The 21,643-nt window shown below is 41.6% G+C and overlaps 1 protein-coding gene across 1 annotated transcript; it reads left to right on the forward strand.

The window, feature by feature from the left end:
* The first annotated feature begins 2,387 nt into the window (after positions 1–2,387).
* map3k4 (mitogen-activated protein kinase kinase kinase 4) lies at positions 2,388–21,643 on the forward strand. Its single transcript, XM_054600001.1, is given in 28 exon segments — positions 2,388–2,624; positions 8,053–8,243; positions 8,367–9,799; positions 10,804–11,064; positions 11,484–11,636; positions 11,964–12,121; positions 12,346–12,462; positions 12,557–12,656; positions 12,795–12,878; positions 12,964–13,233; positions 13,321–13,470; positions 13,815–13,976; positions 14,227–14,360; positions 15,319–15,397; positions 15,522–15,600; positions 16,386–16,479; positions 16,837–16,959; positions 18,245–18,345; positions 18,439–18,519; positions 18,630–18,821; positions 18,909–18,979; positions 19,064–19,180; positions 19,268–19,427; positions 19,555–19,647; positions 19,650–19,676; positions 19,998–20,104; positions 20,818–20,997; positions 21,254–21,643. Coding segments are annotated over 28 exon segments (4,770 nt in total). The 5' UTR covers positions 2,388–2,592; the 3' UTR covers positions 21,275–21,643.

The following is a 21,643-nucleotide window of genomic DNA, read 5'->3' on the forward strand; positions in this document are numbered from 1 at the left end:
AAATGAATAATAAAAGTAGGCATACAAACCTAGCAGCATATTTGTGTATGCAGTATTGGCATATAACTAAGGAGGCCGAGGGCAGCGTATATATATTTTTATTTTTTTTACATTATTTCAGTGATTCAGTATATCGCTGCAAGTTTGGCGTTTTATCTGGTATATGAAAAATGATAAACTTTGTTTAAAGTTAATCCCTACAGTTTTACTCCCTAGGATAGTGGTTCTCAACCTTTTTTCAGTGATGTAGGCTACCCCCTGTGAAATATTTTTTTAGCCAAGTACCCCCTAACCAGTGCAAAATCTTTGGTTGGAAGGTCTAGTAATTTGCCTCTGCACTATACTTTTGCTCTGGTTTATGCTTTAAGATGCTTGTTTAAGAAAGGAGATGCACCTATGACTTCTGGTGACTAGTAGTTCTCTTGAATACCTATGTTGAATACACTTCCTGTAAGTCGCTTTGGATAAAAGCGTCTGCGAAATGACTGTAATGTAAAATGTAATGTAATGAAAAAAAGATGTAATACACAGCGCTCTGCCATCAGTATCTGATTTATTAAACTGTCAACACTGAAGATTGCATTGTTGCATTGAATTCAGTTCATGAACTTACACTTATATTTTATTGAATATTTATTAAATAACTATTTTGAAAGGATTTTTGAATGGATGCTAATTTTAAATATATTCTTTAAAAATCTCAAGTACCCCCTGGAGTGCCTTCACATACCCCCAGGGGTACACGTACCCCCATTTGAGAACCACTGCCCTAGGATATTCCGTATCATGGCAACCAGACGCAACCAACGCGTCTAAGCTGAGGAAACAACCCGCTGCTCTCTGCCGCTCCCTGCAACAGGAGAGGCTGCTTACTGCTGTCCACATGCTTTGGTGGACAGGGCCCCGTTAAAGCCTGTGAGCTTCATTTAGTAGCATACACATTTTTGAAGTATTTGTACTTATCTGATTTTATGGAGTCATTAAAGTTAGGGCCAACCTAATGATGACACATTTGACCCAATAATGTAATATATCTTTGTACTTTTAACTAGGGGTAGATTATAAGCGTTTTAATATAAGACTTTTACTCGTAACAGAGTAGTTTTAGACTTTAGTCTTGGTACTTTTACCTAACTTTTACTTTTACTTCTGAATAGTTCTTTTACTTTTTGTAGCAACTGAACATTTTCCTTGGTGATACATGCATTTACTTTTTTTAACTACTGAATTAACAGAAATACAGTTTTATCAGTATAATCTTGGGTTTCTGTGTATAGTAGTTAGTGTTATCAAGTATAAGGGTAACATCAGATCCCCTTGTGTCAGGATGTGTCTGATGATTAGTCAGAAGCAAATGTTATATCTGGAGATGTTTAGACATCATTTTCTCTATACTTGAGCTGCTGCAACACCCGAATTTCCCCCATGGGGACCAATAAAGGAAGATCTATCTATCTAATGTTTTTGTGTGAAGATGAGTGGAAAGTGGCATTGAGCCAAAGTCCCCGTTTGAGCACAATGTAAAGACCCTTACCAATTTGATTGATCATTTTGGGTTAGATGCAAAATCATACTTTTAGTTATGAATACCACATTTAGGATTCCTAGATTCCTAGATACTCTGGTATCAAATGAGTCGCCATAGAAAATGTGTTCTATATACTTTTTTTTCACAATATGTTGCTAAAACTTGCTTGTAATGATACAGGAAGGAATACTTTATGCAGTTAGAAACAAGGGAATTCATAGGCGCAAAGCAGCCCTTGCAGATAAATCTGGCAACCAGGCTGCTGGTGGTTACATACAGTACCAGCCAAAAGTTTGGACACACCTTCTCATTCAACTACTTTGAATAATCTAAAATATAAAACATATTCTGGTTTGTTGAGCATTTGTTTGTTTACCACATCATTCCATATGTGTTCCTTCATAGTTTGGATGTCTTCAATATTTATCTACAATGTAGAAAAAAATAAAAAAAATAAAGAAAACCCATTGAATGAGAAGGTGTGTCCAAACTTTTGACTGGTACTGTACATCAGACCATAGTCATGGTTCTGCTGAACATGACAATGGACCCATGACATCATAAATAGCACTGTAATGCTATTTAAAGCGCAGTATTGATGGTAAAATCTGAAAATGAGTCCCCCTATTCAGTCATTGACAACTACAAACTAGGTTATCATTAATAATGAACGCCATCATTTTAATATCCTCAGCCGTCATTTGTAGCATATTGGATTTCCCATGGGCTATGTGCTTCATATCGGTCAAGAGGTGATCACATAATAACGGGTTCCCTTTGGTGTTAAAAACGAGCACCGGGGCCCTGCATAGTTAATGACCGTGTATGACCTATCCGTGTTGCCGTAGTAATGCAAGACTGTAGCACTCCTCCTCAATGAACGCTGGAAAGATGGCGACGGCATACGCACGGGCGAGAGTCCACTGTGCCGGCGGATAGAAAGTGCTCCAAAGAGACCAAAACCCGCCACTCCTGCAAAGATTTAACGGTGCAAAGTCGCTCTGACATTGCCTAGACATGGTTTAGTCCATGCACGGCTAGGAACAAGAAGCCACCGCTTTGCTATGGAGCCTCCGGATCGTAACAAGCCCAGCAGGTATGCGAATTCGTTGAACAGACACTACACCATCAGGACCTCGCACTTGCCAAATAGGGAGCCGAACGTGACACTGCAGCGGGCTCTACGGGAGCGCTTGCGCATCTCTTAGAAATCCACTTCCTGTCAAATAGTGATCCGCGTGCAGTGACTGCAACACTGGAGTTGCAAACTTTTTTGAGTCCCATTTTTTTTTTTTAGGCGTACTCTGCTGCAGATAGTATCTCCTTGTCTGATTCTCAGTTGCTTTAAAGAAAGGGAAAAAATGCTCACCAAATGATAAGGTAACATCAGGAACAATGATCAACCCGCTAACAGTGCAACATGTCAGGGAACAAGCTAGCTCACGTCTTTAGCTACTTTAGCTGTCGCTTGTCACTTTATTGTTCAGCCGCAAGTTCACTAGCAGAAACCGACCGCGCTGAGACTAGATACGCTTTGCAGTGTAGGCTTGTGAGGTCGACTCGATAGTGTGTTAGTCGATTATTTGAGTATGCCAGACCATGCATTTCATAATAACACCGAGGCGCAAACTTCGCAGGCTTTGGCTAGCATGTTGCTCCAATGTTATGGTTAGGGTTAATCGTCTAGCATGATGTTGCGCTCCTGTTGTTGTCTCTGCTGAATTATGGAGATTGTGTTGACACCTAATGCATATAGAAACAAAATGCATGTAATATTTGGATGATTGTTCCTCGTGCAGGTCTATAACTTTGTTGACAATCTGTTGTGCAAATATATGTGCTGCAGCAGCAGCAGCAGCAGCAAATGTTTCATCATGATGCATGCATTGTTATTGCTCAGATGACAAGGTTATTGGACGATGCATTTCTGCAACCTCGCTGGGGGGAATGCATGCAACAGACAGCCTAAATGTTTTTGTCATATGTGCACATCTCCTGATCGGAATGCGGCATTGTTTGCCCCTGACCGCTGGCGACAGAGCCTCAGGAATCTGCTGTTGTGTCTTTCCTTCTCCTCTCCTCCCCTTCTCCTCAACATGCAATCGTCTGTCTGCAGAGCCAGTTACTTTAAGGACATTTATCACGTTGGATCAGCTCTGTTATCTGCTGTAATCCCCGTTTGAGTACCAACCAGTTGTTACTTCCTTGCACCCTTGTGGCCACTCAGTCCGAAGTGGACACACAAACAGCTTGCATGATTGTGCAATACTTGTCCTGCTAAAGTATTCGCTCTCCGGCATTGTTGCATTAAGAAAAATACTGAGTCATGCTATTGCTGGAAACGTGTCTCACGTAGTTGTAATGATCACAAGATGGATTTATTTTCATAGTTTGTTTTTCAGTTATACCCATGTTTACTGTGTTCACAAAGTGTTGGGTTAAAGGGAGAGCATGCTCTGGAGAACCCAACTTTGTGCCTTCCTTGGCAGTGTTTCACTAGTTAGCATAAACTGCCAATGAGCTTAAAAAATGGTTCTGTCTGAGAATTTGTTGGATTTACTATTTCTATAATAATGAGATGAGAATCATACAAAACTCAAACCATTGGAAACATGAGAGGTTAAATGGCAAGAGCTGCACAGTTTGCAAGAACACAACATTAGTTCAACCTGTGTTGTGTTCAGACTGTGTAGCTCTGTAAAAATATTAAAACGTCCGACTGAAATAAGAGGCTATAGTCCTAGTCTTAGTTCATACTGACAACTATACTAAAAAAAGACAAGTTATGTGCTTGCTTAGCAATTTAGGCCTATCATTAGCAAGTACAGAGGTCCTTTGACAATTATATCTTGTTCTCAAATTCAGTCTGAAGACATTGTGTCCAACAAGCATTCCAGAGATTTCAGGATGTGGTGAACAGAAGGCAGTGGATAGCTGCCTGGAGCCCAGGAGATGCTCATGGGTAAAACTCATTAATGCCTTAGTTTGCACGGAGTGCAGGCTGTAGAATACAGATGGACGGTCCTCTAGCATTTCCTAACTGCCTCCTGTTTCTGCCCACACCTGCTTTAGAGAAATGGGTGCTGCTCTCACATTCTGCCACTCTCATCTGTCATTTCCTTTTAAACAATAGGACCTTTGTAACTACTAAAACTAAGGCAAATGTTACTTGAATGCTACTGGAGTAATATGCATCGTCTTAGAATAGGAAAGAAAACACGGTTAAGTTCTGCAGAATAATATCATGCTCGTCTGTTTGATTGAACATATTTGATTTGCATAACTGCAAGAAACTGAAATGCGAGTTGAAACTGACAAAGGTGTTACTTATGACTCTACAGTTTCAGCTTAAATTTAATAGGTGGTGCAGACTGCTGTGCACAGCATTTATGATGCAAGTGGCATTAGGTGAAAACATGCCATTACACCATTTACCTCATGCCACCGCCCACACTCTGCAATGCGTGTCTACATTTAGGTACACTACATCATGTGACTTGTGTTGGTTAATGGCATGAACTTCCACTAGTACTGTAAGGTCTATGTCTTTTCTTAGACTGAGGATTTTCCCTGGTGTCAAGTGATTTATAAGGCCAGATAATAAGCACAGCAGTGTAGTAGAAACATACTGTTTTCTGTGATTCTTATGAATTTCCGTGGCTGTGTCTTGTAGTATCATGCCTTGAAGGAGAGAACTCCTCGGTTGTGCATGCACAGCATGCTTTGAATGGTTGCATGTAGAAGAGGTTGCCAGGTCCACTCCTGGCATGTCATACTCCGTTCCAGACAAGGGTGGAGTCAAGTACATTGTGTTCATGGTCTGAATTATGTCATCAGTTCTGAATATGATGGCAACTTGGATTGCTGCATCAGTTATGTGTGTTTAGCAGGAATAGACAGGCGGAGCTCAGAGGTGCATGCTATTGTAAGTATGAGCTACGCTTCCACGGAGATTTGGATGCAAAAATAGGTTTTATATTCTTATTGCTTCACCAGTTATCCCTTGGCCGAAATTAGTAGCCAGTAGACACACACTTTTAACAGTGGGGGGGTAATCAAAATCTGGATTTACCCTACCGAGCATCAGTCATGCCAGCATGATCTAATTGGTAGAGAGTGTGCTCTTACAAAACCCTGGCTTCCGTCTCCTCCTTTTCCTCTTTCTGAAAAAATCCCCTTTAGTTTGGCCATTGTGAGCAAGTGTGCTCACCAACCAGCTGTGTGCTATTCAGCTGTGGGCCTCACAGGCCACGTGTCACAACTATACAATAGAGTGCCCCTTCCTACTACAATAGTGTGGATGGTTGTGTCAAAGGTCAGGCCCCCCTGACTCTGGCAGCCCTTCATATCACTGCATCAGTCGCTATACAGAAAAGACTCTGGATTTTGTGCTGTTTATTATGCACTCAGTGTTTCTGCCTAGGGGCTCTAGCATTCCACTGGCCTTTATTGGACCCCCAATGAGCCATCAGATGAGCCATTGAGTCCAGCCAGACACCATCTGCAGTGATTATTCACTAGTGGCAGCCAGGCAGGGACAGCTTGAGGACCATAGTGCTACTGCTATGGATAACTGCAGGGCATGCAGGCCTGTACATTTCTCTGTGTGGCCTGCAAGTAGGTTTTAGGAAAAAAAGAAAATACTTAAAAAGAGGTATTTGCACAGTCTTTACTGCAGCAACACAATATGTGCTTGAATTGTCTCATGGCAACCAACCAAACAACCGGCAATGGTGGCGTCATTGGTTCCGCTGTCATTCCTGAGTGATTCAGTCATGCTGTTCTACATAGAGAAGTGTCTTTTTAAAACTTGTTTCATTCCCTCTCACATGCATGTACTATTTCTGTCCTCAGACACCAAATGAGTGGTTTACAAATGCGTGCACAATCTGATCATTCTTTTGATTGACACAGTAGGATGTCGATGGCGCAATCTGCTTTCTCTATGAGGTTTCCTGAAACCCGCTTAGATTTTTGCACAGCAATTCTTCTGTTGCTGTTGTACTGAATGCCTTTTTGCAACACACACGAGTACTTACTGTGCTTTCCTGTGCCTGCATGCTGAAAAGAACACTGTTGTGTCCTGCTCCTGCAGAACAAGCCCCTTACCAGTTGCCCATACAATACACTCATAAAGGCACCAGTGTTCTTTTTCAAGCAAGAGTGAGTATGCAATTTCATGACTGTGGTGGTTAAGATATTTGTGCTATGTTATTGTTATTGCAGAATGTATGTTCATGAAGTCTTCATTGCATCTGGATTTTTTGTGCATTTGAAAGTTGCAGAATTTGCAGCAGGTGTCTGCGTGCCTCTTATTTAGTCACACAGCTGTTCCCAGGGGACTCTGTGTGTGCATAGAGACAGATCCTGCAGTGGGGCAGATGGGCAATAGAAGTCAGGACTTTCTCTATGTGGCTGCTTGAAAAGCTTAAGCAAGGGATTAACACTCACACCCCCAGCGAATTGGCCCCTTTCGACTCTTGTCTACACAGACGCAAACAGGCGCGTGTCGGGGAATGCCTTTCAGTCAGATGATCGATGGAGGGACACATGGCGAAAGGCATAGAGAATTCTGGTTTCATGCCCCTCCTCTTCTTGCTCTTTTTGTTTTTGTTGGCGGGTCAAAACCTTCCAACCTCTCCTTCTAATCCTGTTAAAAAACCCTCAGAAAGGCATTAGGGAACAAAGCTCTGACATTTTAATCTGGAAAGGCGCGCTGCTTTCTTTTTTTCCTTTTCTTTTTTGTGTGTTTCGAGTGATAATTGTGTTTCCTCTCTGCAGAACTAGGTGCAGGGTATTCTACTATAGCCTTTCATGACCTGAAATTCACAGTGAGAACGTTGTTAAGCAACCGTTATGTTCACATCTTCATTGTTGTTCAAGATTTACTATAAGCACATAAAAGTGACATGCTGTTTTGCATTTGCTATGTTTGCATCTGATCTAACACATTCTACATACTTGGGGTGAGTGAGCCTCAGTGCTCCATGAAATCTGGACTTGTGCAGCATGGTTGATGACTTAGCAGACAGAGATAATGAGGGTTACTATTTCTCCCTCTCTGGTTGTGCCATTATGTTTACCTAGACCAAGAGAGGGTGCCAGTAGAAAACCCACAGCTTATTATCCTGCGTCTGGGCGGCTGTGGTCATGCACAGAGCGTTGCTGCTGTACATTCGGGAGGCAGCCAGCCAGGCTCCAAAGGACAGACAACTCGTCAGTCTGCTGAAGGTTGCAGCAGACATTCAGTCTAGTTGCAGTTTAGCAACCTGTTTGCCGTGGCATTAGAGGAGATTTGCCGCACACTCTGTTATGGGTACAAACAACCCAGCGCCGGTTGACCTTGCACACACATTTCTCTGGCTTGTTGTTAGATGACTGAAATAGTTTCATAATGCAAAGCATTGGCATGCTGTTAACAACAACAACAACAGGTCACAGTGCTTATTGTAAAGATGCAAAGCTATCTCATGTCTATAGTTTGTCCTGTATGTTTTTGACACAACTTCATTAAATGCTGACAGGCAGCCGAAGCCAGGGGAAGATGCATCCCAACAGAACTCTGAATTGGATGACTCCTGGGACTCTCCTAGCGAGGAAGAGGAAGCTCTGTATGGGACATCACCTCCTTATACCTCCCGCCAGATAAAACGCATGTCTGGCAAACATCAACGCCACAGCCAGGCGAGGAGTGCTGGTCGGTCTCCCAATAAGGGTAAGTTAATTAATCTATTTGACTGAATTGGATATGGAAAGAATTTTCAAAAAATATTTCACCTTGTTTTACATTAAATTCATTTTACTGACTGGGAGTCTGTCATTTCTGTGTTTATTTCAGTGGACCTTACCCCACCTGTCCCAAAGGAGAGTCCCAAGCCAGCTGAGCCCCCCGAGGAGCACAGCTACAAGCAGGGCAAGAAGCAGAGGGCCACACTACGCTCTACGGAGAGAGACCACAAGAAAACTTTTGAAGGCTCCTTCATGCTGGATCCACTCTCAAAGTCAAGCCCTTTTGGTGCCCTCAACATGGATCCCAGGAAGCATTACTTGAGCTTGGGCTGCAGCAGTTGCAAACTTCCTGTGTCTATGCCCCATATTGGCCGGACCCACCGCCAAACCTCGAGGACAGACTGTCCCGCCGACCGCCTCAAATTCTTCGAAACTCTGCGGCTGCTGCTCAAGCTCACGTCTATGTCCTCCAAGAGGAAGGAGAAGGAGCAGAGGGGCCTGGAGAACATGGCCTTCATGGGTCACAACAACGAGGTCATTTGGTTGGAGCTGCAGGCTTGGCATGCCCGACGCTCCACCGGCGACCAAGACCTTTTTCTTTTCACTGCCCGCCAGGCCATCCCTGACATCATCAAGGAAGTGCTGCACTTTAAGGTCAACTATGCCAGCCTGAGAGGGGCCCAGTGTTCAGGGTCTCAAACAATCCAGGAGGACTATCGGAGTGTCCCAGATTTAGTCTGTGGAGATGAGAGGGAGCCTGCTGTAGCAGTGACCAACCACTGTGGAGTAGATCCCTGGGGCTTTAGCGCCTACCCCTCACCAGCGATGAATGCAGCAGAGCCTCTGGGCTCTGGCGCTGATTGCAGGGAGCACCTTCAGCGTCAGCGGCTTGCATTTGAGCAGGTCAAGCGTGTTATTGAGTTGCTGGAGTCTGTGGAAGCTTTGTACCCCTCGTTGCAGGCCCTGCAGAAGGAATATCAAAAGTATGCAGCACGAGACTTCCAGGGCAGGGTGCAGGCGCTCTGCCTGTGGCTCAATATCACCCAGGACCTCAACCAGAAGCTGCGTGTTATGGCCACTGTTCTGGGCCTCCATGATCTGTCCCGCATCGGGTGGCCTGTCTTTGAGATCCCTTCACCTCGCTGCTCCCGTGGCAATGAAGAAGAGGAGAACGAGGAAGATGAGGAGGATGACTCGACAGCCACTTTTACGGCGGAAAGCGATGGAGAGAACAGGGATGCTGAGGAGGAGGAGGAAGGGGTATTAGGACGTTTAGCAGAGGGAGAATTGTCTCCCTCCTTTACCCCTAAATTTGCCCGATTGTTGTCAGAAGAGGAGTTTCTGCCAACTGCAACTGCAGGAAGTGCAGAGGCGATTGCTGGAGGGGGAGTATTCCGCCCTACAGCCATTTACAGACCATTTGTCGATAAAGCTCTGAAACAGATGGGACTGCGTAAACTGATCCTCAGACTGCACAAACTGATGGATCGCTCACTTCAGAGGTCCAGAGCAGCGCTGCTTCGCCACACTCCTGAACTTGAGGTAAGGCTTTCGTTTTTCTATCTGTGCACTTGATGGTTACCATCATTTATTTATCCTTAATAAACAATATTATAAAATAAACAATTATTACAGCCTATTCAGTAAATGTTCATACATCTATTCAACTTGATTTCACTTTCAAGTTTATTAAAACAGTGATACAGCCTGAAGCACCTTAAAGTGAGAGTAAATGCAGTATTCTTCATTCTTTTTAAAAGAAAAAGGGCATATTTAACAAATAATATTACTTTAAGTAGTCACTGAACAGGAATTCAAGAATTCAGATGTTTTAATAGTACACACACTTGTAGTTTGTGTGGTGAAATGCAATGTGTTTGTGCTCCATCATTTGTGCAAATTTATATAAAACATATATTTGGCATTAAATAATCATAGGTATAATGATAATATGGTGTATGGTTTCAAAGACTACATGTCTGGAGTTGCTTAAGTGGAGAGCTAAAAGCAGTCAAGCAGCTAATTGGAATGTTAATAGTGCAAATGTTAGTAATTTAATTAGGCACTTGAGGAAACAGCATTTGGAGCTTACAAGCCAAGGCCATAAACAACAGAGGATGTTTTAACACAAGCTAGTAAAAGGGAAAATAAAGAGTTAAGAGGAGAGAATTGTTATTGAGTTTGTTGCAATGCATAATCAACTCCTTTTGGTCTATTAGTATTTAGGGAGGTTCAGATACTGTCCTCCAAATTTACAAAGAGGAATGTGAATTTGTTGAAATGTGATTTTGTTTCTTTGCACAAATCTAGAGCAAGTCAAATTTGCTTTTTAAACTATATCGTGCAATCAAAAAGCAAAACGCAGTTTCAATACCATTAATTTAATACTAAAACATCTATTAAATGTTTTAAAAAGCAGACTGTTGACTGTTAATATATATATATATATTATATATATATATATATATATATATATATATATATAAAATAACCATGGTGCTCTGTAATACATGCTGAATTACCTTCACCGGATCTTCCACCCTCAGTTTGCGGACTTCCCAGACCCCATGCTGTACAGTGATTACCTGCCAGAGCTTTCCCGCCATGTTTCCTGCAGTTGTCCGGCTCATCCAGACCTCGGAGCAGACCAGGTTTCCTGGGAGGATTTGCTGGACATGGACCTCCCATCCTTTCGGTCAGCGTTCCTCGTGCTGTGCAGAGTCCTTCTCAACGTCATTCATGAATGCCTTAAACTGCGACTTGAACAGAGGCCCGCTGGAGAGCCCTCCCTGCTCAGTATCAAACAGGCAAGCAGCTGCTGCAACACTCACTTTTGTGTTACAGTTTTTAAGTTACTCTTCCAGCCATGCTGAAAGACTACACACGTCTATCTAACATATATCTTGGTCCCTTCATTTTCTCACATGAAATAGATTGAGTACACTACACAAAATCGGCTGGTGGAAATACATTTTTTTACTTTAAATTTTATGTGACTTTGGTTGCCACTTGCCCAGGTCTTATAGAAAACTGTGTTATTCTTCTGTATAGATTATCAAATAAATGATTAAGCTTAGTTAATTTGGTCTTAAAGAAAGAAATATTGAGATAACTATTGTTACCATTTTACTGGCCAGAACTATCCTTGAAGACAGTAATACTTCCCAGTACGTCATATATAAAAGCTAATATTAATGTTTTTTCATGTGTTATTTGTGCTCTACAGTTGGTGCGTGAGTGTAAGGAGGTTCTTAAAGGTGGTCTACTGATGAAGCAGTATTATCAGTTCATGCTGCGTGGCGTGGTGACTGATGCTCAGGGCTTACAGACAAATGCAAATATTGACGAGTTTGAAGAGGACCTTCACAAAATGCTTATGGTAAGACTCCTTACCTTTCTCCCTTCACTACTTCAAGTTACAAGGTTTATTGTGTATAATCATTTGCATGAAGTTAAAATAGTTAAAAGTTAAAATAGTTAAAATAGTTTTTTTCTGTCTGTAAATATAATATTTCAGTTATTGTTGTTTTTCTACTGTTTTTTTTTATTGCTTATTTATAATACTTGTTTTTTTTATTTTCATTTTTTATTCTTTTATCTTGTCTTCTTCTACTATATCTCTTATGTGCACTTTACTCTACGCTGCTGTAAGCCTGCAAATTTCCCCGCTGCGGGACTAATAAAGGATTATCTTATCTTTTTTTAGGTCTACTTTGACTACATGCACAGTTGGATCCAGATGTTGCAGCAGCTTCCTCAGGCATCTCACAGCTTAAAGAACCTGTTAGAGGAGGAGTGGAACTTCACCAAGGTCATCACTCCTTACATCCGTGGAGGGGAGGCCCAGTCTGGAAAGCTTTTCTGGTCAGTAACTTACCTGCAAACCAAACTAACAAAGATAATTGTAATTGTTGTTTTTTCACTTAATTGATGGGTTCACTTTGTTTTAAGGAGGAATGATTACAGCGAGAATAACCTGTTTGAATGATCATACGGACACTTGTCTTTTGTTTTAATACCTTAACTTGTCCTTTTGAGAATCTTACTAATGATTTATGTAAAACTGAGCACTCTTCCGCACTTTGCAGTGATATTGCCGGGATGCTGCTTAAATCCACTGGAGAGTTTCTTGATGCTGGCCTGCAAAAGAGTGGTAATGAATTCTGGGAATTTGCAGATGACAGCACTGCCTCAGATGAGATCAGGTAAGGGGGATGATTTCTGTTTTAGTCAGTGTGTTCATATTTTTTGTTTGGCCCAGTGGAGTAGTTTTATCTTTGAACCATTTGATTCTTCCAGGCGCTCAGTTATCGAGACTAGTAGGTCACTTAAAGAGCTGTTTCACGAGGCCAGGGAGCGAGCGTCTAAGGCTCTGGGCTTTGCCAAAATGCTTCGCAAGGTGAGAGACACCAATAGAAATAGAAAGCCACAACATTACTGACTTAGCAGTTAATCTGTGACCCTGTTTTTTTTCTGCGCACCAAAGAACTGGGACTGTGTGTTCTGACACACACTTTGTTTGATTACCTCTGTGCAGGACTTAGAAGTTGCTGCCGTTTTCAGTTTCACCAACGGGGTGACATGTCTCCTGGAGGCTCTGAAGAAGGGAAAATATGTCAAGGTGCGTTTGCTTCTCTGTTAAGTTTACACATATCTGATCTTCTCTGTTCAATTTTCTACATTTAACCTCCTTCTTCTTTATCCAGGTTCAGATTCCAGGCTTGGAGGAGCTGCAAGTTTTTGTCCCCTGTGGCTTGATGGACCAGCGGCCTCTCATCCTGCAGCTTCTCAATGCAGCTGTTGGTAAAGACTGCTCCAAAGAGCCCGATGAAATTGCAGAGGACGAGGCCTACCTGCTCATGAGTAAACACAGAGCCGGGGACCCCACTACTGATTCGGACTGGGCTCAGTGGGACGGAGAGCTGCTCAAACTGGTCCCCCAGATGGAAACTGTTGACACTTTAAGAGCCATGAAGGTTTGTGACATTTCTAATTCAATCTGGGTGTATATGTGTGTCTCCAGTGTTTACAAGCCCCCCCACTGATGTCCGATGTGCTTTCAGGTGGAGAACATACTCTTGATAGTGATGCAGTCAGCTCATCTGGTGACCCAGCGAAAGGCCTTTCAGCAATCAATGGAGGATGTGCTCACTCTTAGCCGGGAGCAAACATCCAGTCAGCCTCTCATCGCTAGTGCTCTGGAGGAGCTCAAGGTACTTACATAACCACACGCTATGTTTTATATCCTGTTCTGAACACTTGTTTTTTTTGTGTTGTTGTAAAGACAGGTGCATGTTGGTGTCTTACTGTATCCTGTAAGCTGAAAAAGACACTAGGCCACTTTGAGGCCAGATTTGATAAATAATTACCAAAAGAAGAGTTACTAAGCTTTCATATCTGTTACATTCACAGCCTAGATATGTCATTTTTCTCAAAATGATGCTATCAGTTTTAGGCTTTGAATACTTCCACTGATCGCTGTGACATTTAGTTTTTCAACATCTAACCTTTTTTTTTATTAGAAAATGATATTAAACTCTCTCTTCTCTTACCACAGGATGAGGCACTACAGCTATGCATCAAGATCAGCACTGCCATCGACCGAGTGGAGTACATGTTCACCACAGAGTTTGAGCCAGAGGTGGAGGAGTCTGAGTCGGCAACTCTGCATCAGTACTACAGAGAAGCAATGATACAGGGCTACAATTTTGCCTTTGAGGTAACTGTCACATAGTGTATAGTTTCACAGAAGCACATGCTTTAGATGCTACACATGTAATCCATCCCTTATTCTACTCTCAATTGGCATTAGTGTAGTTATGGGTTTTTGGCGTTAGTGTAGTTATGGGTTTTGGAATGGGACAATAAAGCTGCATGAGGACCGAATTAATTGTGACGTGATCAGATCAGGGTAAGTTGAGGCAGTAATACTTAATATACTCCTGTTTGCTGTTTTGGGTTATTTGCAGTATCACAAGGAGGTGGTGCGCCTGATGTCAGGGGAGTTCAGGCAAAGGATTGGGGAACGCTACATAACTTTTGCCCGCAAATGGATGACCTATGTCTTGACCAAATGTGAGAGTGGCAGGGGCACCAAGCCCAGGTAAGGCCTTACCTTCTATCAACTGAGCATATTTATAATGAATTCACTTCTGTCTCTTTTTTTGCCCTCTGGTTCGGCACATAGGCGGTCAGGTAGTGTCGTGTTCCTGAGGCATCATTTAAGGGTTTGAGTATGGTGCTCAGTGATGCTGCAAGAGAGTTAAAGTGTGGGCCCTCTGGTTTAGCCCTAACCTTACTAATCAATAAGCCACTCGTGCAATTAACCTTGGATAAAAAAGTGAACTATAACTGAAGATTTAGACCGAGAAAAAGCTATTTTGTTTCTTACAGTACAAGTTCATAGTAGTTAAGCAGGTTTAGTTTGTGTGATAAGTTCCTTATTTGCCCTGCTGTTTTGTTAGAAATAATCATGTAAAACCTGATATGTGTATCTTCTGTGTAAGAGCTAGGTCTTGAAATACATTTATTTTGGCCCTCTTTGTCAAGAGCTTTTAGCCATAACAAGCTACCATGGCAACATTGTACTGAGTGAAGCCTTTAGGTTATTTTATGGAATTCAACTGCAACATTAGCATTTTGGAGATATAAATGAGACCTGTTTTATATTCATACAAATACACAAACAGAAACAGGCACACTTGACAGCGAGCATAAGTCAGTTGTCATATTTGTTTTATTTTTAAAACTATTCCACCACATTACCTACTGTTACTACAGACGAGGAGCTACTCTGATTGATCCTCAAGGATGAAGATTCAGAAACCTATTCCATAATTAATCACAACTGTTAGACTAGTGCTTAATAAAGCAAAATCAACTGAAATGCTTCTCAGGCAAAAACATGCATCTGATTCAGTTCATATTTGTATATCAACTTTTAAGTTTTGGTGATTACCTGAATGTTGCTGAAAACGTGTTGATACACAGTCAAGGTGTGTCGGCACAGTACAGAGTGAAGTTTGGGTGCACACTGATTGACTGCCATGTTTGACCTACAGGTGGGCGACTCAGGGTTTTGATTTTCTTCAGGCTATTGAACCTGCCTTTATATCAGCATTGCCAGAGGATGACTTCCTGGTAAAATTGCCTTTTTTTTTTTCTCTTTGTCGTTTTGAAAAAATTGCACAACAAGCATGGTTTGAATATGATGTATTTTGTATCTGTCGACTTTGAACTTTGTGTGAAATGTGTCTTTCTGCAGAATTTACAAGCTTTGATGAATGAATGTATTGGACATGTGATTGGAAAACCTCATAGCCCAGTCACTGGCCTGTACATTGGTAAGATGCTCCTCTGTGATATGAATTGTTGGTGACTTCCATCTCTGTAGTTCAGGATTTTGTTCAGTGTTTTGTTCAGTGTACATTCTGTTGCAAGTTTATAACTTGGGCGTCATGGGGGCAGTGCTGTTACATCAAACGGGCACAACGGCAGTGAAGTAACAATTTATAAACCGTAACTTATCGACAAAGCATGTACGTAACCTGAAGGTTATTAGTGTGAGCCCTGATTACTCCAACTCATTTCAGCAACTCTGCTGCTGCTCAGTGGCCAACAGTAGAAGACTGTGGTTGTCCTGGGCAAGTGTTTAAATGCACTATTATGACTGTAAAGTAGGGTGTAACAGAAAAAGAGAATGTTTGCTCAGCATTATTATACATAATTTAAACCACGCCATCTGCACAATGTCACAGCATTGTTCCTGCCATTTAATGCATTACAAAAGTAATGTTTATAAAAAATATAATGCTACAAAAGGTGACCACCAAATGGGGCTAAAATTATTCCCTGATGGAAAAACCAAGATATGGAGGCAACAAACTGGAACTAAATGTCTATCATTGACTTGGATGGATTAGAGCAACACAATGCAGTTACTTTCATGTGGTGACATGACCTGCCCACTGTGGTTGTGAAAACATGAGCACTTTGCCCTCCTTCAGCAGAATAAATGTTATATCCTATGATCTTTAATTCAATGAAGATTTTTTCACAAACTATTAACAAGGATTCCTTTTGTGGGTGGGGTGACCAAACTAAGCATTTTTTTATTAATTTTTTTCAGCTCCCAGGAATAGTCCTCGTCCTGTGAAGGTCCCTCGCTGCCATAGCGACCCACCAAACCCCAATCTGTTTATCCCTAATGCTGAAGGGTTCAGGTAGGTGGTTTTAGTTCAAGTTTTTACAAGAATCTGCGTGCAAACTGTGCTTTAATACTCTTTCCTGCATGGCTCATCATGCCTCATCAGCTCTGCTTTGTTTGTTTACTGATGTTTTTGCACTGTGAGTTGGTGAGCTTAGGTGTGATGCAAGCGTGTTTTGTATGTGTAAGCTCAGAGTATGTCAGTGGTCCTTTTTATGTTTAAAAATAAATAAATCTGTATAGAGCGTGAGTGCGTGCATCTGTCCCTCAACCAGCCACCCAGTCACACAGACAAACATACCTACATACTTCCCACTCAAGCCGCCATACTCTCCCTAGGCAGAGCTCCTCAGTTTGTTCTTTCACCACACAGCTCTCGAAGTCTCCCCTGCGACCTCCGGAACCAGCTGTTCCCCAACGGCCCTCGCCCCGTCCCTCAGGGTCCGGGGGAACACAGCCTCACCAAAGCACCCAGCAGCAGCCCCAATGATGTCAGGTAGCTTTGCCCCCCCCCAAGTCACCTGGTAGAAACTGCGGTTAAAACACAGCCTCAGTTGCAAAAAAAAAGCCATCAGTGATTTTTTTTTAACATAAGGCTGCTGGAAATTGAAGAAGGAAATGCTTCATGTTTAAGTTTTGAAATATTTTATTTGCAGGCCCTATAATAGTGAATTTCAAAAGATATAAAGACTTGCGCTTTAACAAAGTGATATCTTTTATATTATACTTATTTATTTCCATTATTGAGTTTTAAAGATTTCCTGCTTTTAGCCTCCTGATTGCATCTAAATAAGCACTATACATTTGGATATTCAGACATATATTGGATTATATACCCTGTCAAAAAAGTCAGTCTCCCATTCTCTGTAAATTTTTATATCAAGCATCAATCTTTTGTAGTTAAAGAGAAGTTTAAGTTTGTTATCACAAAAACAGGAACCATTTTATTCAACTAAATAATGAGGCATATCCCTTCACATTCTACCAGAAATGCAATTTTACTTGGATTGTAATGTATGTCTCAATGCATTGATGCTGCATTTACAGCATGGCTGTACAGATATGAACATTTGAATCACTATAGACTTGCTACGGCATAAAAGAAGTGCTGTTAGAAGATAATAATAATGTGCATGACAATGATGTAAGCAACAAATGAAAATAATTTAAATTCAAGAAAAATCTCAGATTACCACTGAAGAGAATAAGCAGTATTTTCAGCATTATAAGTGTTAATGTAGCTGTTAAACCCCACTAAATGTCACCAAATAAGACAAATGGCTTTATACAAGTCTTGCTACCGGTTAAAGGAAGAGACTGTGATTGTTGTGCATGGTGTGAAAATGAAAAAAAAAACCACTCCTTCAATGAAAGAGTGGGCCATGATATTCTGCTTTTTAGTGCTATTAACATTACTCTTGCTTTGATGCTGGTGATTCACGGCCTTTCGATTTTCGGCTTATTTGTGTGTGCTTTTCAAATCAGACGTTCTCTCTAGAGATCTAACTTTTAAGTGTGTTTGAGCTTTATGATGACTCTGGTGCATGCTGAACTGTAAATGGGTTTCAAAACGCAAACTGAGAATCAGCTTAATCTTCTCTTCTCTTGAAAGGTCATGTGGTTTTATCATCCTTTTTTATATTATTTTGAAACCCTATTACTGACTGTCCAGCTTAGAACTGTGTAGTATTTGATGGGTCTGGCCATAAACCGAGGGAAACTCCAAGACTGAAACATACTATCTGAATCAGTAGGTTGATTGGACCACCATGTTTTTGCAGGGGATCCAGTCTCCATGAAAATGACCGTCTGTCGTCGGTTGCAGCAGAGTTGCATTTCAAATCTCTGAGTCGCCACTCCAGCCCCACAGAGGAAAGAGAAGGTGGGTGCATTCAGTGCAATGCATTATTTGATCCACATTGTGCATATGAACTTTTTGATTGGCTGAAACTTCTCTTGTATTTTCTTTCTCCAGAGCCGTCCTATCCTAAGGGAGACCCCAACAGCGCTGCTCGTCGAAGCTGGGAGCTCCGCACCTTTATCAGCCAGTCCAAGGGTGAGATTTTGAGTGATGAGGCATGTTTGATTGACTAAAACATACAAAGGGAAACTTTCAAACATGAAAATAATAAATGATTAAATCCTTTTTCCTGTAAACCATCTCAGACACGGCAGCACGGCAAAGCCCCATGGAGGCCGTCCGCCGCTCCATTCGCAAGTTTGAGGACAAACGGTACGCTGTGATGAAGCACCGCAACATCATAGGCCAAGTGTGTCACACACCCAAGTCGTATGACAATGTCATGCACGTTGGGCTCAGAAAGGTGACCTTCAAGTGGCAGAGGGGCAACAAGATAGGTACGGCTACCTACTGAGTGCATTTGTTATGAAGCATGTTATGTAACGCACATACAGGCAGTCATGCAATGTTTGTGTGTATAACAGGTGAGGGCCAATATGGGAAGGTTTATACCTGCATCAACGTTGACACTGGTGAACTAATGGCTATGAAGGAGGTATGTACAGCAAGACCAATTCAAAGGTTTTCAGAAACCTAAGATCTGCATATAGCAGTAAGACTTATTTTTTTTTTCAACCAGATCCGATTCCAGCCAAACGATCATAAAACAATCAAGGAGACTGCAGATGAGCTGAAAATATTCGAAGGCATTAAACACCCGAACTTGGTGCGATACTTTGGAGTCGAGCTCCATCGGGTAAGAAGCACACATTTATTTTAATCCAGGCATCACATGGTGCATACTGTAGCAGTTTGGTCAAAATGTTCATGCACTCACCTGCAGGAGGAGATGTACATCTTCATGGAGTACTGTGACGAGGGCACTCTGGAGGAGGTGTCCAGACTGGGGCTGCAGGAACACGTCATCAGGCTCTATAGTAAACAAATCACTACAGCCATCAATGTCCTGCATGAACACGGCATTGTCCACCGTGATATCAAGGGTCAGTTTCACTTTCTCTTTCTCGTATTTTCTTTTTCTTATCGGATATGCAGGAATTTGGGAATGAACTCAACATCCATTTAGCCACTGTTGATCTTGTCTCTGTTATTTTGTTTTTATCATATCAGGAGCCAACATATTTTTGACATCATCCGGCCTGATTAAGCTTGGTGACTTTGGCTGTTCAGTCAAGTTGAGGAACAACACTCACACCATGCCGGGGAGGTGAACAGCACACTAGGAACAGCAGGTAAGAATTTATACTTTGTGTCTGGATGCCACCACCAGGGGTCCCTGTGCCTTGATGTAACATTTTTCCTCTTCGATAGATGTCGACCCACATGCTGTGATTAATTACAAAAGTTTGTTCCTATATAGTCTTGGTTTGTGTAACCCTTTCCTTAACTTGTGTAGTTGATACAATGATGCTAGTTTTGATACATTTGTTTGGTATGCGTTATTAAATCACATGCAATTATATACAAATGAATATTCTCAAACCTGCATAGTGTATCTCTGATGAATAAATTATAGTGTTTAGTAACGGTTTGTTGTTTTATGTCTAAATCAGCCTACATGGCACCTGAAGTCATAACCAGGGCAAAGGGTGAAGGTCATGGACGAGCAGCAGACATCTGGAGTTTGGGCTGCGTCCTCATTGAGATGGTAACTGGAAAGGTAAGGAGTGATGGTGCATAAAGTACTTTGACCTAGTCATAGATCTGTAAAATCATGCAATTATACCATGATGTAAGTAAGAGGGATGGAAATACTTGTATTATTGTTGTTCCGTTATAATTATTATTATTGCAAACAAGAGAGGCATTGTAGATCAGCTGTGGGTTCCACATGCAATGATTATGTTTCAGTACATTTAGGTGAATGTTAACGTACATTTAAATCAAGTAGTCTTCTTTAAAGGTCCTTTTTTTTGGCTGTTAGACTCTATTAATAGGCTCACCCGCAACACCCACTTGTACAACTTGCTCTTCCTAAATGACTGGGAGAGCATATATTTTCCTCATCTTTATTTTTGATGATTGAAATTAACATTTCAATATACAATAAAGACTACAAGTAAAAGACAACATTTATTATGCTACTATGATGTGTGATGTCAGGACCAATCAAAACAGGCCATTGACGTGAGGTCACAGTACAGACTCCGTACTATTGAGGTTGGCTGATATATTTTATTAAGTATAGAATACCACAGGTCAAAGAAAAAAGTAAGTCCGTGTCTATGAGAATTGTAAATAAATACGTCACCATAATTTAAAGAATTTGGTTTTATCGTGTGCTTTTGCCCAGCGTTCTATGTTGGCTTTAGTTTCCAGCTGTGTAGGGTGCAGGAAATGATGTTGTGTTCTCACTTTTATCTCCACCTACAGAGACCCTGGCACGAGTATGAACACAACTTCCAGATCATGTACAAAGTGGGCATGGGCCATAAACCCCCCATACCAGAGAAGCTGAGCACAGAAGGGAAGGACTTCCTCGGTCACTGTCTGGAGAGCGAACCCAAACGCCGCTGGACAGCTAGCATGCTGCTAGACCACCCGTTTGTCAAGGTGAGATGCTGCTATGGCATACATTTTAAAGAAGTCCTGTTTTCGTTTTATGTTGCAACTGCCAGACTAAAAACCCATGTAATCCAAAAAAAACCACTCACGATCATACCGTCATGGCTTGACTGAACGTTTTGAGTGAAAACGCTTCAAATTAAACAAAAAAATGTAAGACCAGCTTACCCATTTTTTTTTTACAAATGGGTAAGCTGGTCATCCACAAGGGCCCATTACAGCTTTTATCTCTTGTCTGTTTCAGGTGTGTACGGATGAAGAGTGAACGGACCTTCTCTGCGGCTTTTACGTTTACAAATTAAAGCACTACTGTACATGCTGTTGGCAAAAGAAAAAAGAACTGTGGACGCGGAGAAGAGGAAGTTACGGCTAAAGGCACATGGAGTTAAACTGAGGAACTAATACAATATCATTTCAGTGGACAACTGGACCTATTGAGTTTAGGGTTGTCTGTATGTACCCATGGACTAGGGGGAGGAGGGGCAGGGGTGGGACTGTACATACTGTAAGAATAGGATTGGCTTTAATTCTTGTATAAACAATATTGTAAAGTTAAAGTAACTATTACCACATTTGTTGTCCTCACTGGTGAAAAGACCTCTCAAAAAGCATTGAGGGATACTTTTTTTAACAA

Source organism: Anoplopoma fimbria, chromosome 6 (genome assembly GCF_027596085.1).
Source record: "Anoplopoma fimbria isolate UVic2021 breed Golden Eagle Sablefish chromosome 6, Afim_UVic_2022, whole genome shotgun sequence".
NCBI lineage: Eukaryota > Metazoa > Chordata > Actinopteri > Perciformes > Anoplopomatidae > Anoplopoma > Anoplopoma fimbria.